The sequence below is a fragment of the Theropithecus gelada genome, chromosome 18 (genome assembly GCF_003255815.1).
Source record: "Theropithecus gelada isolate Dixy chromosome 18, Tgel_1.0, whole genome shotgun sequence".
Taxonomy (NCBI): domain Eukaryota; kingdom Metazoa; phylum Chordata; class Mammalia; order Primates; family Cercopithecidae; genus Theropithecus; species Theropithecus gelada.
The window spans coordinates 13824878-13845269 of NC_037686.1; the positions used below are offsets into that span (position 1 = coordinate 13824878).

Genomic DNA, 20392 nt, shown 5'->3' on the forward strand with positions numbered 1-20392 from the left:
GGCCGGGGAGCCCGGAGGAAGCGGGAAAGTCCCCGCCCACGGCCCCCTCCCCTCCGCCCGCTAGCCGCCGCCGCCTCCGAGCAGCCGCGGGCCGCCCTCCAGTCCGAGCGGGGGGCGCGGCGGCGACGGCTGGCCAGCGGCTTTGGGCTCCGCGGGGACCGCGCCGCCGCCTCCGTGAGTTATTCCCACGTCCCCCGGGGCTCGCTGCCGCCCCCGCCGGCGCCGAGAGTCCGGCCCGGGCCCAACTCCCTCACGGGCCCCCCGGCGGCAGCGGCGGCGGCGGCGGCAGCGGCGGAGCCCACCGCCCGGGCCCCGATGAGTAACTCCCGGAATAACCGGGTGATGGTGGAAGGGGTTGGCGCTCGGGTAGTGCGCGGCCCGGACTGGAAGTGGGGGAAGCAGGACGGCGGCGAGGGCCATGTGGGCACCGTCCGGAGCTTCGAGAGCCCCGAGGAGGTGGTGGTAGTGTGGGACAACGGCACCGCTGCCAACTACCGCTGCTCCGGGGCTTACGACCTCCGCATCCTGGACAGCGCGCCCACCGGTAAGCCGCGGCCACCTGGCCCGGGCCTGCGCGCGCGGGGGGAAGGGGCGAGCTGCGGTGGACGTCGGTGGCGCGGGGAGAGGTCTGCGGTGGGACACCTGGTGGGCAGCGCCCGGCTGGAGTGAGCGGAAAGGGAAAGCGTAAAGGGAATTCTAGGTTCAGAACGGGTGAACAAAAACTTACAGAAAAGACCCCCTACCCCCAAGGGAAATGATGGCAGCACCATCACCGGGATGCTTTCAAGCCTGGAAAACACAAAGCACCGGGAAGAGAACAGACACAGCTCCCCCAACCCGACTCCTCCTCTTCGGAAGGAGTCTGGAGAGGCCTATCTAATAAGCCATTGAAATTAATCAGCCACCAAGTGATAACTGTCTGAAGGGAGGCTTGCCTTGCCATATGGTGCTCAGTTGACCGTTTACAATTGCCGAGGGGCCGTTGATACCTCGGATTTGTGGAGATGCCTTTTTTCTTACCGCCTGTGACACAGAATGACTTGGAGTTCAGTAGCCAAATGTTACTTGGGACTCTGTGGAATGATTTTTCATCCATATTGTTCTGTTTTGTATCTTTATCAATAGAGGGAAAAACAGCCTGAGCTCTTGAACCATTTCTTTGTGTTAAATACTTTTTCCAAGTGGCAGATCGGCATAGGGGACACCTGATTTTATTTTTTGTTACACTAACATCCGTCTCAGTAAGGTGATGTCAGAATCTTACCCATTCACCTAGCAGTGAGTCAGGATCCTTGATTAATGAATCTTCATTAGTGACTTTTAGGGGTCTGTTATTGACGCTAGAGTTTCTAAATGATTAAACCAAAGGCTTGCTTTCACAAAATAAATTTCAAATTCATTTTCATATAGATTCATCTTTGGTATTATTTATCCTTGATTCTGTAGAAAATAGTTCACATTTAAAATTGGGTACTTTTCAGTATTCCTAAATGAGCTGCTTCTAAGACATTGATTGAGTTTGGCAAGGCCTTACAAATCTTGGAATGGGCTCATAGTTATTATTAGTAGCAATAAAGAACTTAACACAAGCCAACTCAATTTTTGAACAGCTAATTTAACAAATTGTATTCCTTAGCCAGCTTTTTAAAAACAATTATTAAAAAAATTTTTTTCTTTAAAGCGACAGTTGTCTCGCTTTATTTCTTGGGCTGGTCTTGAACTCCTGACCTCAAGCAGCCCTCCCATCTCAGCCTCCCCAAATGCTGGCATTACAGGAGTCAGCCACAAGATCAGGCTTTAGATAGCTTTCTGAATATTAAAAAGAGTGTATGTACATGACCAGAAGAAAATGAAAAGATTCAACAGCCCAAAAAGGGGCAGCCGTTGTTATCAGTTTTTTGTGTAGTCTTACAGAATACTCTATTGCATGGCAAGCATGTGTGTGACTATACTATAAATCTAATCCCCTTTAAGTACAAATGATAACTATATTCACTCCTCTGCATTTTTGTTTCTTTCACTAAATTATATTGGTGATTGTTCCATTGTTTCATGGCTGCATAGTATTCCAGTGATTGGATACGGTGATTTATCTAACCAGGAGTTTATCGATGGGCGTTTTATTATTTCATGTTTTCTTTACAATGATGCAGTGAATAGGTCCTTGCACATATATCCTTATGCATATGTGCTGAGTATTTCTGAAGAAGTGGAATTGCTGCATCAAAACATTGCACATATTTAACATTTTGGTAGATATTGACTAATTGCTTTTTGAAGACGTTTTATGAGTTGACACTGCCAGCAACAGTGTTTGAGGCCTAATTTCTGCCTACTCTTTTTTTTTTTTTTTTGAGACAGGGTTTTGTTTTGTCACCTGCAGCCTTGAAGTTTTGTTGTCATGCTAGCTCAAACTAAAGTCTGACCACAACCCGTATTTGGAGGAATTCTTGGTATCAGTAATTGTAGCTTTATGAGGAAATTTAAATATCTAGGGTAAAGTGTAACAGATTCTTTACTACGGTGATTTTTGAAGGAATAGTAATGTTATCTATATGTTTGTAGTATGGGGTATATCTATCATATTAATAGGTTTATTATCTTACTATAAAAGTAGATTTTTTCAGAAGTAACTTTTAGAATCTTTGTTTAATAAGATCATTTTATATATTGTTATATGTAGTGGTTTATCTTGTTCATCTAATCTTTTAATAAACCTTTTAAGAGCAGGATGGACACAGGACAGCCAACCTTCATATGAAATACTTGTTGAAATATATTTTAATTTCTATGGTTTAAATTCTTCAGGTTTTTTTTTTTTTAAAGAATTGAACAAAATTATAAGCTCCTGGCTCTTGTTTTGCCCCAGTACTATACTACTACTTTCAGTGTTTTTTTTTCTTCAAAAGATTTAATAATCAGTGTTCATTGACATTTTGTTACATTCTATAAGATTTACTCAATATTTATTAAGTACTTGATATTTGTTTGCATAAAATTAACATTTTAAAAATTAACTTTTGTTTTTGAAACAATTGTAGTCTTCCAGAAAAATTACAAAACTAGTAAGAGTTCCCTTTTGCCCTTTACCCACCTTCTGCAGCTGTTAATATCTTAGCAAGTACAATGATCAAAACCAGAAAATTAACACTAATACGGTAATACCATATTAACTAATCTATACACCTTATTCAAATTTCATTTATTCAAATTATATGTAGTGGTTATTATTAGTGTCCTACTAATATTCTTTTTCTGATCCAAGATCACACGTTGCATTTAGTGGTCTCTTCCAATCTGGGCGAGTTCTTCAGTCTTTAGTCAGTGTCAAGGTAATGAAAAACAATCTTGTTATCTCTCAAATTGGGTATTTCTGCTGCTTTTTCATGATTAAATTCAGATTATGTATTTTCGGCAAGACTCGTAGAAATGATGTTTTACCCTTGTTAGTGCATGATACCGGGAGGTACATAATATCCATGTGTCTCATTAATGACAGTGTTAACTCGGCTAAGTCACCAGAAATTTTACCAACTGTTGCTTTTGTACCAGCAATGTGATGCCAATATGAAAAAGATAACTTGTATCTTACGTATTATTGTAAAAATACTTTTGACCTCATGAAGCCCTTCAAAGGGTCTTGAGGATTTCCCTAGTGGTTGAAGAACAACACTCTGAAAGTCACTGTCCTGGAGAGAATCTCTGTTTGAGCACATGGAGGCTTGTATAAGAATGTTCATAGCAGTTACTATGGTTTTGAGATAAATAAAATTTAAAAAAGAATGTTCACAGCAGTGTTGCATGTAAAAACAGAAAATTGGAAACAACTTAAATGTACATTAACAGGAGAATGGATAAATTGTATGAATTTATATAGTACAGTACTGTATATAAAGAGAATGTTAAGCAAATAAAGTAAGTTGCAAAAGAAAACCTATGGTATGTTAAAGTGCGGAACAAAACTATTTTAGGGTAGGGTTTTGCAACCTTGGCACTATTGACATTTTAAATTGGATAGGATAATTTTTTGTTATAGGAATGTCCTGTGCATTGTAGGCAGGCATCCCTGGCCTCTACCCATTAGATGCAGTAGCACCCCACCTCCTTGTGGCAACCCACAATATCTCCAGACATTGCCAGATGTCCCCTAGCGGGGGCAAAATTGCTCCCAATTGAGACTCATTGGTTTAGGGATATGTACATGTGTGGTAAAAGTGTGCCAGATAAAGTTAATGATAAACACTAAATTCAAGGGAGTGGACTGGACCTCCTTATGGTGAAGGGAGTGGAGAGCACAATTGGTAGAAGTACACCAGGGGCTTTTAAGTATTTTGGTAATGTTCTGGGATTAAACCTACCCCGTGGTGAGTGCATAGGTGTTATACACACACACACACACACACACACAATTTTATTTTTTTGAGACAGTCTCCCTCTGTGGTCCAGGCTGGAATGTAGTTGTGTGACCTCAGCTCACTGCAACCTCCGTCCCCCAGATTCAAGCGATTCTCCTATCTCATCCTCCTGAGTAGCTGGAATTACAGGCATGCACCACCACACCTGACTTTTGTATTTTTAGTAGAGACGGGGTTTCACCATGTTGGCCAGGCTGGTCTCGAACACCTGACCTCAAGTGATCCATAGCTTCAGCCTCCCAAGGTGCTGGGATTATAGGTGTGAGCCACCGCACTCAGCCCGTTCTATATTTTTGTGTGTGACATATTTTTATGCTTAATTAAAAAAGAAACATTATATTTATCAGAGGGAGAACTGAGGTTGCCTTTGATTTTTCATCCTTTGTTCCCTAGTTCCACCTACATTATATGAATAGAAAATTTATTGCAGTATTATTGAGAATTAAGAAATGGGTAACCTTCAGCATAAGATTCCTTGCAACTTTTCTGGGAGTTAAGGATTCTGGAGTGGTTGGATCATTGTGAATCTTTCTGATATGATTTTTTTCACTACATTTTGAAGATTTTGTCTGGGAGTTGTATGCGGGTCTGTAATATTTTGGCATATCAGCTTTATTTTTTCTTTCAGGACACACATGATATGTTTGAATTTATGGTCTAGGATAGTTAAACTTTGCAGAGAGGAGCATTTAGTATCTGTTTGAGTGATATAACTTCTATCTTGTTTCCAGATTCATTTGGCTCATTTGTAGTGAGCAAGAAGATTTTGGAACTATATGGGATGTTATTTAATTAGTTTGGATTTAATTTCGTAAAGTCTGTAGTCAAGTAGGTGTAGTTGACATTTTATCATCTAGGCACTGATTTTATAGGAGTTGGGGAGAAATGTGTTTTTATTTATGCTTGTTTTGTGTTCACTTGACTACACTGTTGTAGTGTTACCAGAGGTAATGGAGAAAATGAATGTAGCTTTCCTGTTAAGGTTCTGTCATTCTTGGTATAGATAATACAAAGTTAAAGGTATAGAAAATCAGCTTTATTCAAAACCAGCTTCGGGTCATTGTTCATTCAAACTGTTTTGGGGGTAGTTCTTTGTCCTTTTCTTTGACCACTAGCAAAGAATGCTTGTCCGGTCATATGTGGAAAAACTTATCAGATGTTTTGTATTCAATTGAAGGTTTAAAAGGGCTGACCCTGGATTAAAAAAATAAAATGAATTAATAATCCTCAGCTTTTCCTTTTCTGAGTCCGCTATTCTGATCTGTTTCTAGAACTACAGTAGAAAAGGGTATTTGTCAGGACACAAAGCCGTAGGATAAAACAGGACTTGAGGGAACAATGTTTGGGCAGCAGGATGCCACACCTGGAAAGGATGAAATATCACAAAATGTTTTTTACTAATGACATCTGCAAGGAAAACTTTATTTCCTCATATATCCTACCTATTTTAAAGACTTCTGTAAAATGTCTTTCTTATTTTATTTCCTCCACTAAAATAATGTTGTAAATTATGAAAGTCTATCTAGTTCTTAATAGTCCCTGTAGATTGCAGCTTAGTTGAGCTGAGGACTTCAAGAAATCAACTAGTAGACCCCTGTGTCAGTACTTCTCAAGCTTAAAGCACACAGATCACCTGGGGACCTTTTAAAATGCAGATTCTAATTCAGTAAGTCTGGGATTCTGCGAGAATATTTCTAATAAGCTCATAGGTGATGCAGATACTGCTGGCTCAAGGACACACTTTGAACAGCAGAGTACTGAGTGACTGTCTACTTGAGATTCCCTGCGTTTCTGTTTTCTCCTTTTCCTTTCAACAGATTTCAAGCCTTGATTTTTTGTTGGTAATACATGTTTTTAAAACTAGATTGGCATTATTAGTTGGGGAGAAGAGAATTTTGTGCAACTGAAAGGAGCATGTAACACCTTTCTAATATATGTACTTTTTGTAAGTGTAATGCTATCTTAAGGTATATTTTCGATCCTATACTTTCCAGCCTGTCCCTCTGATTAGATTAGATGTTTCTTTTTGAATGTGTTCTCAGGTAGCCATCCACCAGGGTCTCTCCTCCACCCTCTTTAATTGCTAGCTAGTGTGATCTCATCACACGTGTGCTTTCATCTGTTATAGCAGGGTATGCTGTGTTGTAATTGTCTTTTGCACTAGATTATTAGTTTAAGGGAAAGGGTCTGTGTTATTCTTGTATCTCCATTTTCCAGCAGAGCCATGTCTCTGGATGAGTATTTTCTGAATCAAACACACTTTTCAAAGAGCTTTTGACTCATTGGACCCGAGATTAGATAGATATTATCCTAAAACAAAAGGAAACTGAGGTTCAGAGAGATTAAGAAATTTGTTCAGTCACAAAGCTGGTGAGTGGCAGATAGTAGGGATGAATACCAGTTCATTGCTTTTCCTCTGTATCATTCTCTTTTTCTTTTATAGTATAGTCATTCAGAAACGTGACCACCTGTCATACTTTGCTTGTTGGAAAATTGATAATGAAATGTAAACCAATTTAGAAATGAAACTTTGTGATATATCCTGTTGTAAATTGTTTAGTGCTCTTTTCAAAATCATTCTAAGTTTTATTTTCTTCCCCTCTCCCTCCCCCTTCTCCCTCCTGACCCCTCTCTCTCACTCTCTCCCCCTCTCTTCCCCCTCCCCCCTCCTCCTTTCCCTCTCTCCCTCTTTCTCTCTCTCCCCCTTCTCCCTTTCTCTTCTTTCTTTCTGGAGTTTCACTCTTATCCCCCAGGCTGGAGTGCAGTGGCACAGTCTCAGCTCACTGCAGCCTCCGCCTCCTGGGCTCAAGCCATCTTCCCACCTCATTCCCACCTCAGCCTTTGAGTAGCTGGAACTAGAGGTGCGCACCACCATGCACAGATAATTTGTGTATTTTTTTGTAGAGATAGGGTCCTGCCATGTTGCCCTGGTTGGTCTTGAACTTGTGAGGTCAAGTGATCCACCTGCCTTGGCCTTCCAAAGTGCTGGGATTACAGTTGTGAGCCATTGTGTCCGGCCTTTTTTTTTTTTTTTTTTAAAAAAAAAAAAAAAAAAAAAAAAGGCCGGGCGCGGTGGCTCAAGCCTGTAATCCCAGCACTTTGGGAGGCCGAGACGGGCGGATCACGAGGTCAGGAGATCGAGACCATCCTGGTTAACATGGTGAAACCCCGTCTCTACTAAAAAATACAAAAAACTAGCCGGGCGAGGTGGCGGGCGCCTGTAGTCCCAGCTACTCGGGAGGCTGAGGCAGGAGAATGGCGTGAACCCGGGAGGCGGAGCTTGCAGTGAGCTGAGATCCGGCCACTGCACTCCAGCCTGGGTGACAGAGCGAGACTCCGTCTCAAAAAAAAAAAAAAAAAAAAAAGAGTTTCACTCTGTTGCCCAGGCTGGAGTGCAGTGGTGTGATTGTAGCTCATTGCAACCTCGAGTTCCTGGGCTCAGGTGATCCTCCCACCTCAGCCTCCCGAGTAACTAGGACTATAGGTGCACTCCACCGAGCCTGGCTAATTATTTTTATTTTTATTTTTTCTTAGAGTTGGGGTCTTGCTGTATCACCCAGGCTGGTCTCAAACTCCTGGCCTCAGGTGATCCTTCAACCTCAGCATCCCAGATTGCCTGGATTACAGGCATGAGCCACTGAGCCCTGCTTGTTTCTTTCTAGTGTGTTCTTTTTGCACAGCTAAGGTTTTATGGTATACATAGTTTTGTTTCATTCCTTTTTTCTACTTGACATATATGTTTTCTGTTTTCCTTATAAGTAATCTAATATGTACTTCCTATATGGTAAAACAAGGTGACAGTTATTTTTATGTGTTAAACTTAACTACTTATAGAGAAATATATATGTATTCCCATATAGGTATGCCATACGTACTGTTCTTCAGTTTTCTTTTTAAATATATATTGTCTTGGACATCTTGCAGTGTTAGCACATAAGAATCTGTCTCATTCTTTTTATTAGGTACATGGTATTTAACAGTTAAAAAATATTTTACTTAACTATTTTGATAGACATTTATAGTGTTTCCTTTTTGTCATTTTAAACAACACTGCAACAAGCATATTTGTGTATATATACCTTTGTTTACTAATTTTTAGCTTTTAAATTGATTTGTTATAGCAATTTCTGTTATAAATGACATGGTTAAATATTATCCTCACTGACTTTGAGAACCTTTGTCTTTTAATAGAGGAATTTAACTTGTTCATATGTATTGTGGCAACTGATACATTTTTTCTGATGACTGCTACCTGACTTTTTTTTTTTCTTTTGAGACGAAGTTTTCCTCTTATTGCCCAGGCTGGAGTACAATGGCGCGATCTTGGCTCACTGCAAACTCTGCCTCCCGGGTTCAAGTGATTCTCCTGCCCCAGCCTCCCGAGTAGCTGGGATTACAGGCATGCCCCACCACTCCCAGCTAATTTTTTATATTTTTAGTAGAGACGGGGTTTCTCCATGTTGGTCAGGCTGGTCTCGAACTCCCGACCTTAGGTGATCTGCCTGCCTCGGCCTTCCAAATTGCTGGGATTACAGGCATGAGCCATCGCAGCTGGCTGCTGCCTTACTTTTTAACTTTCCAGTTTTCTTGTATTTTTTTTTTTTAACCAGTGAGTTAGAAATTTTATCACCTTTTTTTTCTGCTCTGCTAATTATTACCTTTTAATATGTAACAAACAGATCAAAAAATTAGTGTTTTTTTTGCATTAGTTTTTTTTTGAAAACTAGTCAGTCTCTTAATTACTCCTGCCCATACTTGTTTCTTTCTTTATTTTTTTGAGATGGAGTTTCACTCTGTCACCCAGGCTGGAGTGCAATGGCATGATCTCAGCTCACTGCAACCTTCACCTCCTGGGTGCAAGTGATTCTCCTACTGGGTGCAAGCGATTCTCCTACCTCAGCCTCACAAGTAGCTGGGGTTACAGGCGGGCGCCACCATGTCTGGCTAATTTTTGTATTTTTTTTTTTTTTTTTTTGAGACGGAGTCTCGCTCTGTTGTCCAGGCTGGAGTGCAGTGGCAAGATCTCTGCTCACTGCAAACTCCGCCTCCCAGGTTCACGCCATTCTCCTGCCTCAGCCTCCCGAGTAGCTGGGACTACAGGTGCCCGCCACCACGCCCGGCTAGTTTTTTGTAGTTTTAGTAGAGACGGGGTTTCACTGTGTTCACCAGGATGATCTCGATCTCCTGACCTCGTGATCCACCCGTCTCGGCCTCCCAAAGTGCTGGGATTACAGGCTTGAGCCACCGCGCCTGGCCACCTCTTACCTTTTTCATTGTGTTGGTTTTATGTAAATTTTCAGGAAAATTAGTCCCAAATTTTTGTTTGCATTGTCCTCTCTCCCCCACCATACTCCTGTAAATACTTGCTTCTTTTTATGTTGTAAGATTTGCTCAGCTGGGCACAGTGGCTCTCGCCTGTAGTCCTAGCACTTTGGGAGGCTGAGGCGGGCAGGTTGCTTGAGCCAAGGAGTTTGAGACCAGCCTGGGCAAAATGGCAAAACCCCGTCTCTACAAAACAATATAAAAATTAGCCCACCATGGTGGTGTGTGCCTGTAGTCCGAGCTATTTGGTGGTGAGGTTGAGGCAGGAGAATCAGTTGATCCTGGGAGGCAGAGGTTGCAGTGAGCTGAAATCATGCTACTGCACTTCAGCCTGGGTGACAGAATGAGACCCAGTCTCAAACAGAGGAGAAAAAAAAAAAAAGATTTGCTCATAAAATTGCATTAAACGTCACAGTTATTATTATTAATTAATTTATTTATTTTGAGACATAGTCTGTCACCCAGGCTGGGGTGCAGTGGTGCGATCTCGGCTCACTGCAACCTCTGACTCCTGGGTTCTAGTGATTCTCCTGCCTCAGCCCCGCAAGTAACTGGGACTACAGGCATGCACCACCATACCCAGCAAAGTTTTGTATTTTTAGTAGAGATGGGGTTTCACCATGTTGGCTAGGCTGGTCTCTCAAGCTCCTGACCTCAAGTGATCCATCCATCTCTGCCTCCCAAAGTGCTGGGATTACAGGCGTGAGCTACCACACCGGCTCACAGTTATGTTACTAGTAATTAATTGGATTTAAAATTGTAGTTCTCTCTTATTACTCCTTCTTATACTATATCTCATGTCATTCCCTTCTCATTTTCTTGGGGGAAAAATCCTTTTCCCTTCCTTTCTTTCTTCCCTTTTTTTCCCTTTTCTTTCTTTATAGGAGTTTGAGTCCTTGCAGGCCTGAAAATTGCTTTATTTTGCTACACTGTCTCTCTCACCCCCAAAACTGACTGATAATTTGGTTGAATATACAATTCTATTCAAAACCTTTTTCTGTCAGAACTGCCTCCCTGTTCTAGCATTTAATGTTGGATATGAGAAGTCCTATGCTAGTCCATGCTGTGGTTATTTGATTAACTTAATGTGATACCATTGTTGGACATTAATAGGTTTTTGGGAGTGTGTGTGTGTCTACACAATATGTCACAGGTAGTTTATTACATATAATTATATTTAGCTTCTTGTAAGAAAACGTATTAGTCCCATGAAAGTTTTTGTTGTTAAAGCAAGTAATTGAGCTTCATATAAGGCTGTCAGATCCTCCAGTTTGAGCTGGTCAGACTTTACTGTTATAGTAGTACTGGGGTCCTTTATCTTTTATTCTTTATTCCAAACACATTGGGCCAAAGTCCCAGCTCTGCTCTTGAGGACAAGCTCTGCTCTTGGCAGAAGATGTGACATTGTCATATCTACTCAACTATCATATCATTGTTAGTATTCAAATTACTGAAATGTTAGGTTTTTTATAAAGTTTTTTTTATTTAATGAGAAAAATTGACCTATTAATATTTATGTTTGTATGTGGTCATGGATAATTACATTACCTGGTGAGGCAGAAAATTTTCAGGTAGCAGTTAGAATTGGGCCAACCAGCTGTCTTTTTCCTTTAGGAAATCAATGGATTAGATAAATTTAAATATAAATATTTCTCTGGCTTTGAAAAAGCTAATAACTATAATTATTCACACAACGAACTCATAGGTAACCTGGGAAGTACAAATGAAACAAAAGATATCTTTTCACTTCAGTTAGATTGACAAAAATTAAAAGTCAAATTATAGTATGTATTAATGAAGAATATAGGGAAACAACTCTCCAGGCCTTGTGGTAGAGTAAATCCGTACAACCACTTTGAGAAGCAAGTTGGCAACATCTTGTAAATTAAAAAACAAAAAAAAAACAACAACAAAAAACACATGTTCTGCAGCTGAAAACATCTTCCAGGTGTATATTCATGAGATTCTCAGGCACATATTTATAAAGATATGTATGAAGAAATTCATTGCAATATTGTTTATTAAAAATAATAATTGGGGAATTATTAAAAGTTTATATACAGACTAATGAAAACACAAATAAGTAAAATATTAGCAGTTAAAGTGGAAGAATTGGATGTATGTTTGCCAAATATATGTTGAGTGAAAAAGCAAGTTTCAAAGGACTAACATAGATACTGTGCTTTTTCTTTTTTTTTTCTGCCCCCTCCCTACCCCAATATTGTGCTTTTAATGTAAATTTTTGAAAGGCTAAAATACTATTTATGGGAAAATACATGTAGAAAAAGGATGAATAGACTGAAAGGATTAAACCTTCAGAATGATATTTTGGTATTTTGTTTCTCAAAATATTCTTTATTTTTATTTATTTATTTTTGAGATGGAGTTTTGCTCTTGTTGTCCAGTCTGTAGTGCAGTGGCACGATCTCGGCTCACTGCAGCCTTTGCTTCACAGGTTAAAGCAATTCTCCTGCCTCAGCCTCCTAAGTAGCTGGGATTGCAGGTGCCTGCCACCACACCCGGCTTATTTTGTATTTTTAGTAGAGACGGGGTTTCACCGTGTTGGCCAGGCTGGTCTTGAACTCCTGACCACAAGTGATGCACCCACCTTGACCTCCCAAAGTGTTGCAATTACAGGCATGAGCCATCATGCCCAGGCTCAAAATCTTCTTTTTTTTTTTAAATGAGATGAGACCAATTTGATTTTATTTTTGAAAATTTCAATTTAATAGTAAGTCAAGTCTAAGTTTTGTTTGTTTCAATTCTTGGTTTTACTGGATGCTGTAGCTAAAACAGAGACCTCACAGTGACAGATCATAGAGCCTAATAAAAGAAGTACATTTCTTCTTTCTTTCTTTCTTTCTTTTTTTTTTGAGATAGAGTTTCATTCTTGTTGCCCAGGCTGGAGCGCAGTGGCGCGATCTTGGCCCACTGCAACCTCTGCCTCCCAGGTTCAAGTGATTCTCCTGCCTCGGTCTCCCAAGTAGCTGGGATTATAGGCGCCTGCCACCATGCCCAGTTAACTTTTCGTGTTTTTATTAGAGATGGGGTTCCACCATGTTGACCAGACTGGTGTGGAACTCCTGACCTCAGGTAATCCACCCGCCTCAGCCTCCCAAAGTGCTGGGATTACAGGTGTGAGCCATGGCGCCCGGCCAAAAAGTGCATTTCTGATGGATGTATGCTGGTTATTAACCTCACCTCCTAACCCCCATCTCTGCCCTGTGGGGCTGGACTGGTTCTGCACACTGTATTTCTCCTTTGCCAGTTGGATCCCTGTTGGCTCTGCCAGTAGGAGGCACTAGAGGGAGACTGGAAGGCTAGATTGGGAATCTGACTTGCTCTTTCCTGTTTGGTGTCGTTCTACCCAGCAGGCTAGGTTGGGATGTTGATTTCTGTATCAGTATTTGATTCTAGTTTACATATAGTAGTCCCCCTTTATCCATGGTCTTGCTTTCCTCATTTTCAGTTATCTGAGGTCAACCATGGTCTGAAAATATAAAATCAGAAATTCCAGAAATAAACAATTCATACGTTTTAAATTGCACAGTATTCTGAATAGTGTGATGAACTCTCCTGCCTGGGACCAAATCTGTCACCGTGTCCAGCTTCCCTACACTGCCTATGCTGCCCACCTATTTAGTCACTTAGTAGCTGCCTGTTATCAGATCAACTGTCATGGTATTGTGGGGCTCGTGTTCACGTAACCCTTATTTGACTTTATAATGGCTCCAAAGCTAAGGAGTAGTGATGTTGGCAATTCAGACAGGTCAAAGAGAAACCATCAAGAGCATCCTTTAAGTAAAAAGGTGAAAGTTCTCAGGGAAATAGAAAAAATCCTGTGCTGAGGATTCTGAGATCTACGGTAATGAACTGTCTATCCATGAAATTGTGAAGAAAGAAAAAGAAATTTCATGTTAGTTTTGCTGTCACATCTTAAACTACAAAAATTAGGGCCACAGCGCATAAGTGCTTAGTTAAGATGGAAACAGCACTAAATTTGTGCTTGGAAGACGTGAACAGAAATGTGTTCCATTTGGCAGCAGTTGGGGTCAGTGTTATCTGCACTTTAAGGCATCCATTGGGGAGTGTTGGAAAGTATTCCCTTTGGATAAGGAGGGTCTACTGTATTTCCGACAACAGCAAAACTGGACTCTGTACCCTCCTCCAGGACACCTGTATCAACCAGTCATAGCAGCTTTTTAAAGGTCTGTATTCTAGTTCCTTGGGGCCTCATTAAGTCCTTTATTTTCCCATTGTTTCCCCACTTCTAGGGGTGGTGTATTATATGGTTTCTATTTCCTGATTGGATCCTAATACAATGTGTTTACTAAATCTTGATTCTTATTTTTCTCTCTCATTTACCAGTTAAGTAAAAATTTCCATTGAAATTTAGCTGTTAATTGCCCATCTTTTCTGATGCTAATCATTTCTTGCAGACTAAATTGGAAGGCATTCACTTTTATATTTTGAACAAATGAATTAAACATCCATTGAATTTAAAATTAAGTAAATATTACCGTCTTTTAAGGATGCAGATGAGTTTGTTGGTACTACACATCATTTCAGCATTAAGAACTATGTAATGATGGAAACAGCTCCAACATCCAAAATCAGTTTCACATTGTTCATGTTAGTTTCTTTGGGAAAGCATCTGACATTTATTGCCAGATATCACCTTTCCTTGGAAGGGACAGATTCAATAGGTGTAATTAGAAAAAAAAAATTTCTAAGGGGTACACCACCAATAATTATTTTTCATCACAGAATGAGTGTACAGTTTTGCAACACTATTATTTTGTAAAAGAAAAATATGAAACTCATTCTTAATTTTGACTCTTCTAAGTACTCTGTTTCAAGGTAATCAGTGACATTTTATTTTGTATCATTAGGGTATACGCCACAAAAATGCCAAAGTAGGTACCCAAAACTGCAGCATGTGTTAATGTGCCAGAAGCTTTGTTAACTCCCTCATGTTCTCAAACTCCCACGCACCCTCAGTATACCTTTTGTGTTCCAGGTGTTTCATGTGGGTTTTTTCAGGGACCCACTAGGATGTTAATGTCAATAGACTGATTTACAATGAGTGAAACTTAATTTTATTCTTCTGTTTTTAGAAAAAAAAGTAAATATAAAAGTTGACATTTTAAGGGAAGTTCACAACACCTTTTTGAGAATGCTTGGCACTGAGTTTATGAACTTTTGGATTTTAGCATTATATGGTGTGTTTGCCATGTAACACATAACATGCACTTTGAGATCTACAGCTACAGCCTATAAATAAAGAAATACATTAATACTTCTGCAGCAAAGCACAGGAATAATTCTAAGGGGATAAATAAAGACTATATTCTGTATGTAGCCTTTTGTTTGTTCAGATGAGTTTACCATTAAATGAGTTTGCTGCTAACTTACTAAAAAAACTGTTCTGGAGTTTGGAGTTTTTTTTGAATTTTGGCATTATAGATAAGGGATTGTGGACAGATAAAGGATTTTCTCTTGCATTTCAAAGGTCATCTTTTATATCTCCTGGGTCATGTAACTCACTTTTGGAAACCATTGCTTTAAGTTATCAAACAGGAGCTTGTGCATTTTAAGTACCTGTAGGAAAGTGGCTCTTTAAGAACATTCCTCCTCATGCTTTTAAACCCATTTCTTTACTCACATACATTCATACGGCTGCACACCATTTAGCTTGTCTTATCATGTCTGGGAATATATTTAGAGCAGTTTAACCATTTCCTCAGATGGAACTAGGAACACAACATGTTTTATCTTTGTAAGCCTGCAGATTAGCGCTATGTAGTGTAAACAGGTTCTTGTGAACTAGTCTGGTACCTAAGTTACCTTTAAACTTTTGTTTCTGAGGGAAAATGGGTTCTGAATTCTAAACAACTGGCTTTTTTTTTTTTTTTTTGAGACGGAGTCTCGCTCTGTCGCCCAGGCTGGAGTGCAGCGGCCTGATCTCGGCTCACTGCAAGCTCCGCCTCCTGGGTTCTTGCCATTCTCCTGCCTCAGCCTCCTGAGTAGCTGGGATTACAGGCGCCCGCCACCATGCCCAGCTAATTTTTGTATTTTTAGTAGAGACGGGATTTCACCGTGTTGGTCAAGCTGGTCGCGAGCTCCTTACCTCGTGATCTGCCTGCTTCAGCTTCCCAAAGTGCTGGGATTACAGGCATGAGCCACCGCACCCAGCCAGCAACTGACTTTTATAAAATGGACTTGTGGAACATGACTAAGATAAGGTAGCATTTAAATTAGTGGAGGAGATAATGTCATAAGAAATGGAAAACAGCAGATAGTCCAGACATTCATTTTTGGCTTTGGAATACTTACTTATTTATATATTTATTACTTTTTAAAAGCAAATTTACTTTCATGAATATTTGCTTGGGTTAGAATTCATTTATATTCTCAGAGCACACTTATGATAAGAGTATTTGGTTTCCCCCAGGAGTGGATTTATTGTCTTGATGATAATTTTGTTCCTAAACCAACAAGAAATGGAGCAGAGACTTTGTAATATCAAAATAAATTATTGTTTGATTTGTGGCAGTTTTGCAGGGCTAGTGATAATAAATCCAGAGAGCTTTGAATCGTAATATTTTACATCATGGTGCCTTACTGTCCCTTACCCCCCAGTTTCTTTGCAGGGGATAGTAGAAAATGCAGTAGCTTAGGAGCCGGGAAATCAAGGATTTTATCAAGTGAGCCTATTAACTAGTGGAATGAATTAACATTTACTGAGCTCCAGTCATGTGTCAGGCATTGTATACTTTATCTCATTGTTGTTTGTTAGGCTTCATTTTATTGATGATAAAATAGGCCATGAGAAATAAACTAATTTGCCCAAGACTCCACGAGTAGTAAGTTGATGGTGGAGATTCGAGTCTTGGTCTGTCAGTCATTTTTTCTTCCCCATTTCGAGCCTTCATTCGTCACCTGTAAAATGAAATCACAGTAGTTCAAGGTACACAGGTGGTGTGCTTCTAAAATCAAATAATGAGTTTTTACCAGTTAGTGCAGTTATTTTAAAAGGTATAAAAATCTTTTTTTTTTTTTTTTTTTTTTTTTTGAGACGGAGTCTCGCTGTGCTCCCAGGCTGGAGTGCAGTGGCGTGATCTCGGCTCACTGCAAGCTCCGCCTCCCGGGTTCACGCCATTCTCCCGCCTCAGCCTCCCGAGTAGCTGAGACTACAGGCGCCCGCCACCACGCCCGGCTAGTTTTTTGTATTTTTAGTAGAGACGGGGTTTCACCATGTTAGCCAGGATAGTCTCGATCTCCTGACCTCGTGATCCACCCGCCTCGGCCTCCCAAAGTGCTGGGATTACAGGTTTGAGCCACCGCGCCCGGCTAAAAATCTTTTTTTTTTTTTTTTTTTTTTTTTGAGATGAAATCTTGCTCTGTCACCTAGGCTGGAGTGCAGTGGCGCAATCCTGGTTCACTACAACCTTTGCCTTCCAGGTTCAAGTGATCCACCTGTCTCAGCCTCTTGAGTAGGTGGGATCACAGGTGTACGCCACCGTGGCTGGCAAGTTTTGTATTTTTAGTATAGATGGGGTTTTGCCATGTTGGCTAGGCTGGTCAAGTAGCTGGGACTACAGGCGTGTGCCACCACACCTGGCTAATTTTTGTATTGTTAGTAGAGATAGGGTTTCACTATGTTGGCCAGGTTGGTCTTGAACGCTTGACCTCGTTATCCACCTGCCTTGGCCTCCCAAAGTGTTGGGATTACAGGCATGAGCCACCGCACCTGGCTGACTTGTACATTTTTTTTGATGTTAGGTGAAATCTTTGAATTTGGGCAAAGTTTAGGGTATAGCTAGGCACCATACTAGTCTAGAAGGAATGTTTCTTTTTAAGAAAAGTTTTAAAATTTATTGCATAATATTTAGCATATACAAGTGAATAAACAAGTAATATAACCAATAACTAGAATCCATCTAGAAAGAAAGCGTTACTAACACATTTGAACACCCTGTGTAGTATTTCTCACTTGCATTCCTTCCCCTCTTCTCCTAAGGTAACCAACTGTCACACATTAGTTTTTATCATTCCCATGAGTTTCTTTATGTTACACATTTTTCTATATCTGTAAATAATATGTATTTACATTCAACACTTTGTATTCTTTCTCTCTTTCTCTCTATATATTATATATATACACACTATATATATATATATATTTTTTTTTTTTTTTTTTGAGATGGAGTCTGGCTCTGTTGCCCAGGCTGGAGTGCAGTGGCGTGATCTCGGCTCACTACAGCCTCCTCCTCCTGGGTTCAAGCGATTCTCCTGCCTCAGCCTCCCGAGTAGCTGGGACTACAGGTGCGCGCCACTGGGCCCGGCTAATTTTTGTATTTTTAGTAGAGATGGGGTTTCACCATGTTGACCAGGTTGGTCTCGAACTCCTGACCTCTTGATCCGCCTGCCTTGGCCTCCCAAAGCGCTGGGATTACAAATGTGAGCCACCGTGTCTGGCCTTTGTATTCTATATTTTTAAAAATTCAGCATTATGGTGAAGGGTATGTCCATGTTGAATTGTGTGGCTGTTGAACATTCATTTTTGATATTCCATTGTATCCCTAATATATATATCCATTCTGTTGTTAATGAACAGTTATGTTGTTTACTTTTTACTTTTGCTGTTTTATGAAGTGATAATTTAGAGATTTTTGTTCTGTTGTTGAAGCACTTCATATGTATTTAACTGCTTGTAGTGAAAACTCTACTTTTCTCTTCCAGCCATCATTTCTACCCAGAAATTTAACATTTTACTTAAATCATTGCTTTGTGAGTTTGAGCTATTTTCATTAGGTCTGTTAAGAATGTAGTTATTGATCTTAAGCAACATGTTTTACTATATTCATAAAATTTTCCAACAAAAATACTTCAGTTATACAAATTCTCTAAATTATTAAACTCAGGCAAGATACCATTAAAACTTAGAGCAGATGGTCATTTGAGTATTAGTAGAATGAGTCAAAAGCTATCAGGTGGTTCATTTAACGGTGGCAGATGTCTTCATAAAGCTTAGCAAAGGAGAAAAGGGCATTAACTCCTTAGGGTAATATGGTATTCTGTAGAAAGGAAAAAAAAGGAAAAAAAAAAGGTTCAGTTAAGGAGTTAAATTTTATGAAATAAAAATTTTTAAGGAAAAACTCTTGCCAGGGCTAATGGTTTTAGATGAAAATGAATTGGGTGGATGTAGTGAGGGAAACAAAAAAGCTACCACGGTACAGTAAGAGATTAGTAAAATGTTGGTCTTGTTTATTTAATGCCCCTTCTTCTGTTTTATGTTTTCTTTAAATATCAACTTTTGTTTCAAAGTCAATTAATTGTATTCTCATTAAAAATTCTGTAGTGCTCATTTTGGTAGAGGAATGGGTTGCTTTGTTTACATTTTTCAATTCTTAGTGTTAGTCTGTTTCACAGCTGTTCAGTAGCTTTGTTGGCATTTGAACTGTGGGAATCAAGAAAGCAACTGGATGTGCTTTTGTGTGCATTAATGGTTTTCCTGAGGTATTCTTTAAAACCATGAATTATAGAATTTTTTTAACCGGTTGTCATTGTGTGTTTAAATGGTTCCTTTTAAAGAAAGCCTGTACATAGATTATGAGCTCATGACTGTTATCATTGTATGTTGTGGAAAATGAACTTAGAAATGAAAAATATGTAAATGAGGCAGTGGTTGCAAACTGGACAGTTTTTTTCTGTTGTTGTTGAGTGGGGTAGTTGGGGATACATTCTCTCTACATCTTTCATCAACCAAGTCACATTTGAAGAGCTGCACAGTTAATTCAGGATAAATTCAGGATAAACCGCTTAAGTGTGTAGTGAGTACTGATTTGTTTAGTGCATTTTACTTTTTTGTGATGATGGAACTAAATCAGATTTATTTTAGACCTTGTTCAGAAACTTAGCCATTTTGTGGACATTTACTGTGATTGGTATTTGATATTAATTGTGATATTTTCGTCAGCTTTCCTGTGCTAAAACAGATACGGTTATTAGAATCTAACTTCAGGCGTGTGGCAGTGAGGTTGCTTTAAATCAATATGTAATCAATTCCATATAATGTCCATTTTGGAAAAATAATTCTATAATTATTTCTATATTATTGCTTCTAACATAAATATCAAAAGTTTACAAAATTAGGTACAGAACTATTCTAGGTCACACAAAGTTTTCTTTTTCTTTTTTTTTTTTTTAAAGGTAAATTGTGAAACCCATAAACAAAAAGATTTTGAAGAACTGTCATAGTTGTCTGGTGCAGGGCTATTAAACAGAATATTAAATTTTCATAGAGCTGCCATTTTTAAAGAGAAATGCCAACTATAACAATCCATTTAATTAGTTTTTTTAAATTCACATTTTAATACTGAAATACAGGCATACCCCTGTTTTATATAGGCATTATACACAGTTCTATTCCTGGAAAACCAAGTTATATTTAAAATGGAGGAGAGGCATGCCAGATGGTATTTTTCAAAGATGGCTGCACCAATCTACATCCCATCCCACGTGCTCTTCTTAGGAGACAATGATATTCCACCTCAAGAGGCTGCTTCCCTCCCTCAGTGGACCTGGGTAGACATTTGTAACTGCCTCAATTAATAGAGTAAAGAGGAAGTAACACTGTGAATTCTGAGGTT

General features: G+C 39.6%; 1 protein-coding gene across 1 annotated transcript in view; it reads left to right on the forward strand.

The window, feature by feature from the left end:
* Nucleotides 1–249: 249 nt before the first annotated feature.
* Nucleotides 250–20392, forward strand: part of MIB1 (mindbomb E3 ubiquitin protein ligase 1) — a 133756-nt gene continuing 113613 nt past the window's right edge. The window contains exon 1 of the mRNA XM_025365115.1: nucleotides 250–544. Coding sequence (XP_025220900.1) covers nucleotides 316–544 — 229 coding nt within the window. The 5' untranslated portion in view covers nucleotides 250–315. The remainder of the gene's footprint in view (nucleotides 545–20392) is intronic.